The sequence below is a fragment of the Haliotis rufescens genome, unplaced genomic scaffold (assembly GCF_023055435.1).
Source record: "Haliotis rufescens isolate VD_foot unplaced genomic scaffold, xgHalRufe1.0.p SCAF_13, whole genome shotgun sequence".
Taxonomy (NCBI): domain Eukaryota; kingdom Metazoa; phylum Mollusca; class Gastropoda; order Lepetellida; family Haliotidae; genus Haliotis; species Haliotis rufescens.
In genome coordinates this window covers 1,861,985-1,872,834 of record NW_025963813.1, presented here as the reverse complement: position 1 = coordinate 1,872,834, position 10,850 = coordinate 1,861,985, and the positions used below count along the sequence as shown (strand labels likewise).

General features: G+C 40.9%; 2 protein-coding genes across 2 annotated transcripts in view; one reads left to right on the top strand and one right to left on the bottom strand.

Annotated features, from left to right (window-relative positions):
• Window positions 1–1,568: 1,568 nt before the first annotated feature.
• LOC124148632 (7SK snRNA methylphosphate capping enzyme-like) lies at window positions 1,569–8,557 on the bottom strand. The gene is made up of 4 exons (XM_046519815.2): window positions 5,644–8,557; window positions 4,869–5,087; window positions 3,638–3,761; window positions 1,569–2,736 (listed from the first exon to the last, which is right to left on the bottom strand). Exons 1-4 carry the CDS (start codon window positions 7,024–7,026, stop codon window positions 2,399–2,401), a joined length of 2,064 nt encoding a protein of 687 aa, XP_046375771.2. The 5' UTR covers window positions 7,027–8,557; the 3' UTR covers window positions 1,569–2,398.
• The window catches only part of LOC124148631 (PC4 and SFRS1-interacting protein-like), a 27,941-nt gene continuing 24,551 nt past the window's right edge, over window positions 7,461–10,850 (top strand). Inside the window, exon 1 of the mRNA XM_046519814.2 lies at window positions 7,461–7,548. The gene's annotated coding sequence lies outside the window, so the exon portion shown is untranslated. The remainder of the gene's footprint in view (window positions 7,549–10,850) is intronic.

The window sequence follows — 10,850 nt, the reverse complement described above, 5'->3', positions numbered from 1 at the left end:
GCCGGGGGGATAAACATGGACGTTGTGACAACTCCTTGATTTGGTTGTATTTTGGTTTTGGCACAACGTTGTAGCAACCAATCTGGGATGTTGTCACAACGTAGAATTGTTTGCTGGGTACCGACTGCCCCCGCTTCACCCAGGTAAAAAAATATTAGTGAAAGCGCTCATAAAATCCTCAAGACACCCACAGTGTGAGGTGAGGTGAAATGGGGTCTAACGTCGCGTCCAAGATTATTGCACTTATATAGCGACGTGCATGTACGTGTGTTTGTTTGTGTGGCTGCTTGTACTAGTCCGGACTGATGCCGATTTATAGTGCTTGCACACTGAGATACCATGCTGCAGTTTAACATGAATACCCCACTCAGACACAGTATACTGACTCCGAGCCGACCAGTCCTTGTTTTAGCCCAATAATGCCGAGCTCCAGACAGGGTAACAACAAGTACCATCTTTTAACGTCTTTTGGTATGACGCGGCCAGGGATCGAAACCCCTACCTTCCGCTCTCCAGGCGGACGCTAGACAACGGAGGCGGTCTCCCACAGTGTGACCGCAGGTCGGATTTCCAAATAATTTTGAAGTCGATATGGACTTTCCGATACTTCATCTACTAGTATCTCTTCCCTGAATAATACCCATAGCTGATGTTACGGCATGTGTCAGCTTAATGTTGGAGGCAAGCCTGAAGTTTTGTTTGTTTGTTTGTTGTTTAATGCTGCATTCAGCAATATTCCAGCTATATGATGGTCGTCTGTAAATAATCGAGTCTGGACCAGACAATCCAGTGATTGACATCGTGAGCATCGATCCACGCAATTGGTATACGATGACATGCATCAACCAAGTCAGTAAGTCTGACCACCCAATCCCGTTGGTCGCCTCTTACGACAATTCACGGGTCGAAAGCCTGAAGTGATGCAGGTCTCGGACGTTTACCACTTTGGTGAAACCCTAAACCATGGGAACGGTGCTGAAAAACCAAGACCTGGATTTGAACAGACCATCATAAATTTCAGGCATGCCCAAAGGACAACTTTGCACAGCGAATAGCAGCACCTAAGAGGACAGGACCCCGTTCCACAAATCATTCTTAATGCTAAGATGGTTTTAACCCCTATACTGCATCATAGGTTTATGATAGGTGTAGTGCTAAGATCACTTCGTGGAACGCCTCCCTGGGCCTTGCATGCCCAGAACTGATGTTTGAACGATTACCACTGATTCTAAACAGTTTCACAGTTTCACACCGGATAGGACCCGTGAAGATCCGGGGTAGAATAGGTCTTCAGCAACCCATGCTTGCCGTAAAAGGCGACTATGCTTGTGGTAAAAGGCGACTAACGGGATCGAGCATCAGACTCGCTGACTTGGTTGATGCATGTCATCGATCCCAATTGCGTGGATCGATGCTCATGATATTAATCACTACATTGTCTGGTCCAGATTCGATTATTTACAGACGGCTGTCATAAAGCTGGAATATTGCTGAGTGCGGCGTAAAACAACAAACCAACCAAACCAAATCATACCGGATAGTGTGCAAACACAAGGCTGACAAAATGATCATGTTAGGAAAAGATTTGTGTATTTTCTCATTATGTACAGTCAACAGAATATATCCAACCATTAGTATCATTAATAGTCAAACTGGCCAATTCTTATTTCTCTGCAGAGTCCCAGAAGTTGAATACTGAACCAAATCTCATGATTTTGGGTTCAAAACCTATTTCATTAATGTAATAAAACAGCATGAATAAGGATATTAATCGGGGGCATGACAAGCACTGATGGGAACAAATCACAAACTGGACATGATCAAGTTTGGATATCAGCCACTTAACAATTGTTGCAAAATTATATTAATCTTAAACGGGTGAGCTCAAAAATAATGTATTTCAAGGTGGAACCACGTCATATATTGTTGCTTCTAAGAGGACTTGCTCATGGCATTAATGAACAGATCATAAACAAAGAACTGTTCATGTATAACAATTAATATTTTATGCAGGTGCATACCAACTCTCAAATAGCTTTTGTCCAAGGACTATGAAAAAAACATCCAAATACCTCATTATCCCGAACAAGTAAATGGAACTGGTAAAAACAAATGAGAGGATGAGAGTTAATTGGGGTCTTGACATAGCCTTGTCTAAGTTTACGATGTCAGGAGAGAATGAAGGATAAACACCAAGAGTTGACTTGCACTGGTTTTGGTGACATATTTTAGTCAAGGATATGTACAAAACAATCATTGTTCCAACGTCTTTCGGCCTATAGGTTGATAAGAAATATACCAAGCAACATAACATGCAGTCAATAAAAAGAATGCCTTAATTGCTTGAGTATTTATCAGCTTCATGTCACAGAATTCTTCTGCTGTCCTATCTTGTGATCTATGAGGCAGTGTCTTCCTGTGTACTGTCTTCACAAGTTGCCACATCCATCTGTTCACCACAAGGGGGCGTCGACAGGCCAGGACCCTTCATCTGCTGACCACTGGAAGCGTCCGACTGTCCACAGCTCTGCCCCGACACCTGTTGAACTGGACCAGCTGTCTTGCCCTTCTCGCTTGCTGTGTCCTGGCTGTCGGCTAGCTGTGGGGACGCGACGGACTGCAGCGTTGGGGCTAACACATGGCTTCTGCTGCTCTGGCTGTTTTCATCAATGTCTGTGTAAGGAGTATTTCCCGATGTGTCAGCTTTGGTGTATAGCTGGAGAGGGCGACGGAAACCTGAAGAAATACGGACGAATTGACAAATGGAAACCACCAAATTTCAACATCTAATAATCTAAAATAATTAAGAGAATGTGCAATATTGCATAAAATTATTGTTCTACACATCATTAATATTTCCTTTCACAAAGTTTTAATCCTGTGTGAGTACACAGGTATTCCAGTTAAATCATGGCATGACAGCTTAATGTTGGAGGAAGCCAGAATTGATGTACGTCTTAGACATTTAACCATGTGAAACCCACGAGAACAGGTATGGTGCTGACAAACTGGATTCGAACACAAACCAAGGTTTCTGACAAGTCCAAGGGACGCAACTCTGCACAACATTTAGTCCTGACCCTATTGTTGTATAATGTACATGATATCAATACCTTCTGAGATCAGTTACTCAACTTCACCTTTTCATAAACAGTGCTCAACCTTAGGAGTCTACTACATGATAAAAACATTTTGTGAAATTAAATTGCACTCAAGAAACGTGATCACCTCTTGCCTTGTGACCTTGACCACTGCAATTTTCATTACCTGACACGACACCTCTCTTTACTGAAAAGGTCGCTAGAGACCAATTCTAACGCATAAATGTTTGTTTATTGCCGCACTCAGCAATATTTCAGCTATATGACGATGGTCTGTAAATAATCGAGTCTGGACCAGACAATCCAGTGATTGATATCATGAGCATCGATCCACGCAATTGGGATTGATGACATGCATCAACCAAGTCAGCGAGTCTGACCACCCGATCCCGTTAGTTGCCTTTTACGACAAGCATAGTTGCCATTTATGGCCAGCATGGGTTGCTGAAGACCTATTCTAACCCAGAAACCCAGCAAGAATGAATGTAGGACGTAAACCCATGATCATCAATTCCTGGTATTGTGGAAGGATTTACCTTTTGACTTGTTGAAAGGCACTCCAATGACTTCACACTTGGAAAATCCAACCTCTTTAAGGAGATAGTTTGGAAAGTTCTCTGGTCTCAGCTTAATGTCCTGATAGTTCTTGAAGATCGTTTCCTGCAATAACATAAATCAACATTTCAGCGAAACAAACATCCATGAGAAGTTCCGCTATCAATGAGAAGAGTTACATTTTCACCACATTCTACAATTTCAACAATAAGCCTGAACCTCTGTCCAAATTGAGTCACTTGTCTGAAGCCCAAATCTACTGAAGTAATATTACAGCTTTATTCGTCAGTTCAGCCAATAGCCCATATTTTAGCTTTACTATCCATTGAAAATGATGACTTCCCCTCTCGCCAACACAAAACAAATTCAGGCTGTGGCACAGTCTTTGGCACAAATAGTTTCATTTTCACCATGTTTACCATGTTCAGAGCCATCTTTTTCACATTTGCTTCACTCCTAACATTCAACCTTATTCTGCAGTTGAAGTTGATGAAACCGAGAGACATCTCTGTGGTCCTAATGCTTCAGAAATTACCCTTTGTTTCATTACATCAGCATTCATTATGAAGCTGATTTCAAAGTTAAGCTCTTTAGATTTTAACATGGATATATTCCAACAATATGATGGTGGCCTAAAAATAAATTGAACAAGTTGAATCTAGTCCAGGCAAACCAGTGATTGATATTGTAAACAATGTCATCAACCAGCCAACAGCACCAATTTCCTTATGGTTATTACATCACAAGGACATTTCATCTTTACCTGTGCTCGCAAGATCTTTTGAGTTTAGTTTTTGTTACTTGTTGTTTAACGCCGCACGCAGCAATATACATGCTATATGACAGCGGTTTGTAAATATTCAAGTCTGGACCAGATAATCCAGTGATTGACATCATGACCATCGATCCACGTAATTGAGATCGATGACATGCATCAACCAAGTCAGCGAGCCTGACCACCCGATCTCGTTAGTCGCCTTTTACGACAAGCATAGTCGCCTTTTACAGCAAGCATTGGTTGCTGAAGACCTATTCTTACCCAGACCTTCACGGGTCTAGTGCTTACTTGGACAAATGCATACGTCAAGGTGACCTTTATAATGGGTCCAAACCCCATGACCAGGTCCCAGAGCAACATCCTACACTAAGCCTGACCACCCGATGATGATGATGACATATATATATAAATATTAACAGGTTAAAAAGCATTACGTTCAGCTTCTTCCTCTTTTTGTAGGAAGCCCAAGCCTGTGGTTCCAGTATGAGTTTGCCTCCAGGTCGGAGTAGCTTGAATATTCTCTTGAATGCACGCTTCAATCCATCATCGCCCCAGTTGAGGTGAATCCATTTTGTGATGCTGAGAGCAAGGACCAGATCATATTCTTCTTCCTGAAACTCCAGCATCTCATCACTCTCAAGCACTATGTTTCCCTGAAAACAAAATGAAACAATTTTTCAGCTTGCTCAGTCGAAATTTTACAAAATTGTTAGTATCTACATTTTTTATGAAGGTGACATATTTCTACTTAAGTAGTCAAAATAGCCTAGTCTACCATGACTACTGACCTATAAAAGTACGAACAGAGGAAAACAGTCACTTAATCATGTTAATCATCTTAAAACAAAGACATGAGCTTCCAATTGATTGGAAAAAGAGTGTCAAGGGATCCGCAAATGGACATAGAGCTCACGGCACAAATATTTCCCAGATATTCAGGGCTATTTCATTTGAATATTTGAGGGAATCAATGACATGTTGGTTGGTTTGTTTGTTGTTTAACCCCGCACTCAGCAATATTCCAGCACTATGACGGTGGACTGTAAATAATCGAGTCTGGACCAGACAATACAGTGATTAATATCATGAGCATCGATTCACGCAATTGGGATCCTCAATGCCATCTGAAGCAGAGAAAGACTGACCAAAGAAATTCACAAGCAAACAAACTTATATTTCTTTTATCAAAAGAAGAACTTTGCAACATACCTGCATAAACATCAAGTTATGAGGAAATTGTGGAAGTTCCTGTTCATTCCCCAGTGGAGGAGCTGCCATTGGGCCGTAGTTCACTGTGCTGGATGTTGCAAACTTTGTTGTGTCTGTAGAACAGGAAGCCATATAGTAGCGAATGTTCTTCCTTGCGATTTTGATCAGATTAGCGTCAATGTCCATACCAATAATCTTCCTTGGATGATAATCTCTGGCTATGGCTAAAGTCAAATGTCCCACATTGCATCCAATGTCCAAAACATCCTTTGTCTCAAACCACTCCGATTCAAAATTGATCATCCTATGATCTTGTTCAGCACTTGGATTCCTGTAGCCATAGTACCTATTGTAATTGCCATAGATGAATTTGGGATTTTTTGCAAACTTCACAGGGCTTTTTGTTTTAGAAAAACTAGAACTCTTTGGGTTGCTGAACTGTCTTTTGGTTTTCTTCGGCGGTGTTATTTTTGGTTCAGGGCTACTTGTACAGAATAATGCTCTAGATGCATCAAATGTTGTCTCAGTAATATTACAGGATTCACTTATTGTCTTCCTCCTCCTCCTGATTTTTGGTGACGCCTGGGGGATGACTGGGGATACTATCTTATTGCTGCATTTGTTGGTATTAGCACTTTGAATGTCAAGAGTCAGTTCACCACTGGACAGTTCCTCACACACATCATGGCTGGTGTCAATGTCTATTTTCAACGCTTCCAAAAGTTCTCTCTTCTTCTCCCCAGGCCCCTCTTTCAACAGTGGTGTGGATGTTGAATGAGATGTACTTTCTTTACGCTTATGTCTGTAACTTCTTTTCCTCTTCTTGCATATTCTACTCATAAATGAATCATCATCAGCATTTAAATTCAATGGGTCTGTGATGTTTGGTGGAATGACAACTTCAACTTTCTGACGATGTGATGGTGTGGGCATGGGCGAGGAAACTGGTGTTGATTCATTCAAAACTTTTCCTTCTTCATCATGATATAAACTGTTCAGATTGAGGGGGTCATTAATATTCCCCCCCAAAAGAAATTTTGTTGGTAAAGTGATCTTTTTCCCCATAACCTTTGCATCCATGAGAAATTTTCTTTTCTTCATAAATGAAATGTGAGATCCTTGTGCTGATTCACCGAGTTTCTGTGGCATTGAATAACGTCTTTTTCTGTATTGAATTTCCTTGGGTTTGTCAGCCTTCGAAAACGAATTCCTATGCTGTTTATCTCCATTTTTATCCTGAAAAGACACATCTTTGCCAACTTTATTCTTCGATTCCTTTTGTAACTTTTCATCGCCGCCATCCCCTGGTTTTAATCGTTCTCCACAAGGGAATCCTTCGATTTTAAACTGTGATTTCGTCGGGGTTTTGACTTCCACGCTCATTTTGAATATTCTTCTTCCCTCCTGTGTGCAGCTATCAAACTGTCACATCCCCGCAGTATAGAAATACTGCTTATGACATATGTTAGAGATCTCTCAGCTGTTTTTAACAGACGACGCAATGACGATACACGCCTAGCGCCCCCTTGCGGACGTTGTGCGTGTCGACATCGCACAAACGTAAATAAATAATATTTCTTAAAAAGTAATAATACAACTACGTGCGGAAAGGGACGCAGCGACGCAGCAAACCAAATGTCCTTTAACACCAAATAACGCCGATTATGCAGTCCTGTCGGCCAAATTGTGGGCTAACAACTTCGTCCCCCTCGCACCTGCTTGGAACACACAATGCCCAACGCGCATGCGCAAAAGTTATATTATCGAGACATACTATTTTCCTCACAAATAATTTCTTTATCAACAAACATTCCAGTGATTTTCCCTGCAACTGAGTGGTTTTGATGGAAATTCTCAAGTGGCAATGTGCCCAAACTAAATACAATACGGTCTTTAAACCGTCATGTGAGTAATATTACGTCTTCTATGAATATATAGTTTATTCGTCGCATTTTAAAACTATTTTTGTTTAGGTTAAAAGAACTTTGAGTGATTTGACACTGTGTTCATGTATGAAATAACGGTTTCACAACTGTTAGGTACATATTGACACTGTTAATTTGGGAAGCTTTGTTTATGAATCTGAGTGTATTGAACATGATGACTGTGTGGCAACGAATCATAATGTTTTGTCGGCTATAATTATGTTGTAATTATCCAGAATACGTAATGAATGAATAAATATTGCTTTAAAAACAAAAAACATGAATACTTCATATTTAAAAAATACGTTGAGGAGTGCGAGTGACGCTAATATATATAAGGTGAGGTGAAATGGGGTTTAACGTTGCGTCCAAGATTATTGCACATATATAGTGACGTGCATGCACGTGTGTGTGGCTGCTTGTACTACTCCGGACTGATGCCGATTTTTATAGTGCTAGCCCACTCAGATATCATATGCTAGTTTGATTTGTGTTCACACACATACACATTGTGATCTTGGCAAACATAGGTTTGATCAATGATAACAGAAACGACCTAGGTTTGATTCAAGCCATAAAATACAAATGTACATCTGTCACCTCAAAGTTCATACACTATTTTTCAGTCTATGATTTAATGATCACCTAATTATACACAGCTCTAGAAACATTTTCACACATGGCACTTATAACACAACAGACACCGTACGTGAAGATTCCGGGTTAGCATTGGTCGCAACCAGCCTTTGCTTGACATACGAGACGACTTGGTGGATCGGTTGGACACTGTCAGACTTTGTTGATTGCGTGTCTTATTGTTTACCCCGACGGCGTGCGACGTTGGTCCCGACTCGATTATATACAGTCAAAAAACTGGAATATTACCGAGAGCGCCGTTAAACAATAGACACACAACACAATGTTGTTATTTATATATCCCACGTCCCTTCCTGTCAACACCATGCCACACGTATATTCCATGCATGCGTCACGTCACGTGACCTGAGTATCGAGGAGCATTTATCTTCTATACACATTCGCTATGCTTCCTTAGTCTAGCCAGTGCACACAACAAACCACTTTCGGACATGCGCACTTGATGCTGGCTATGATTCACAATTAATAATACAAAAACAGAAAACAAAACTTTGAGTACAAAATAGCCTTCCAAAAATTATCTTCAAGTGTTTATATTTTCTGAACATATTGTTTTCCTTGAAGAACACATACAAACAGGTGTCCATCAGTAACGGCAACTCGACCAGGGATGTTGGTACACGAGACAGCGGTTTGTCGTAGTTGAGCCTTGAGTGGATGTGGCAACTATTATTAGATACACTGGATTGCGTACATGTTTCGCTGTTACATGACTACACATACATGCTCTTCCTCATACATAACTGTTGCCTTATTACAAAGGGTATACTGTTTGTTATCATTGTGATGTATTTGGTTTTAGTCTTAAGATGAAGGAGGACCGAGACAGTATTTTCTATTACTTGTGTGTGTGTGTATGGGGGGGGGGGGGGGGGGGGGGGATCGGAGCTGGGTCTGAATGAGTGAGTGAGTTGGGTATAACTTTGCTGACAATATTGCAGTTATATCACAGCGTGTCAGCTTAATGTGTCAGGAAAGCCCGAATTGATGCAGGTCTCAGTCGTTTGCCACTTTCGTGTTTGTTTAGTTTGTTTGTTGCTGAAGACCTAGTCTACCCCGGATCTTCCCGGGTCACCACTTTTGTGAACCCACGAGCACGGGTATGATGCTGACAAACCTAGAAACATAATCAGGGCAAACCGGGATTCGAACCACAATCATAGGTTTCTGGGGTGTCCAAGGGACGCAACTCTGCATCGAAACGTCAACAGTGGTATCTGCATTACAGCAGTGCCGTACGGTGCAATAAATCATTATTATTGTTTATTCATTTTGAAGCCTGGATGTATTAAATGCACTGATTATCCACCTTGTGCAAGGAAAGCGACTTATATTAAAATATATTTGCCATTATTGACATCATTACTTTGACGCAATGTTTCATGACGTCACATATAATGACGTCACCAGTGAAGGCATGTTGATCCTAATTCCAGAATCAACCGATTCGAGTGATATCTCCGATCGTGTTATATATGGTATATATAATTTCTCCATAATTTTGCATAATGGCCTCTAGTTACGTCACTTTTACTGAAACATCAATACCTTAAATTGACGTCATCATAACGGTTTATAACCTGAGTCCCCTTATTAAACTCTGATGTTATAGTGAACGTTACCGCTACACCAAGATGTTTGTGTAGCAGTAGCGAACACTAAGGCCTGATTATTATGAGAATGCATCGAGCTAAAACAGTAAACAAAACCATATCGGTCATTCAAACATAACAAACACATAAACTCTGTTGGCTATAATTGCTACATTTGTATGATCAAACTACCGACAGATCATTAATAAGGTGCCAGAGTGAGTGGGTTGGGTTTAACGCCGCTTTTAACAGTATTCCAGTTATATCACGGCGTGTCAGCTTAATGTGGGAGGAAAGCCCGAAGTGATGCAGGTCTCAGACGTTTACCACTTCGGTGAGACCCCAGAGCACGGGTATGGTGCTGACAAACCTTGAAACATAATCGGGGCAGGTGCCAGAGGGCCTTGGTAATTAGTTCATACAAAACTATACTCGGAATACCTCAAGACCTGCAATGAAAAATATTGGGGAAAAAGCTTTTATTGTCAGTACATTTGAACTAACGTCCATACAAATTCAACACGTCAGAACCAAATGTTGAGATGTGTTTGTGTTCATTGTTTCCAACGCGTATTTGGTAGACCAGGCTGGGAACCCACGATAGCCTTTAATTATTCTGTGTCTAAAACCAAGTGTTCTTTTATTCATTTCCATCAGTATATTTTCAGAGACACAGGCTATGTATAATATTGTCACAGATCGGTAACAAGAACCGTAAATAATCAAATCGTTCTGAAGATGTGCAGGCAATAATCTAAACATCAACTGGCAATTGATCTCTTACATTGTTAATAATACAGTGTGTGTGTGTGTGTGTGTGTGTGTGTGTGTGTGTGTGTGTGTGTGTGTTTATAGATGTGTGTTGTTTAACGCCGAACTCAGCAATATTCAAGCTATGTGACGACAACCCGTCTAATAATCGCGCCTGGACCAGAAAATCCGTTGATTGATATTGTAAGTAACGATCACTGCCGTCTGGGTACGATGACACTCCAGACTTTGCGAGTTTCATGGCCATACCAATATTCATGTT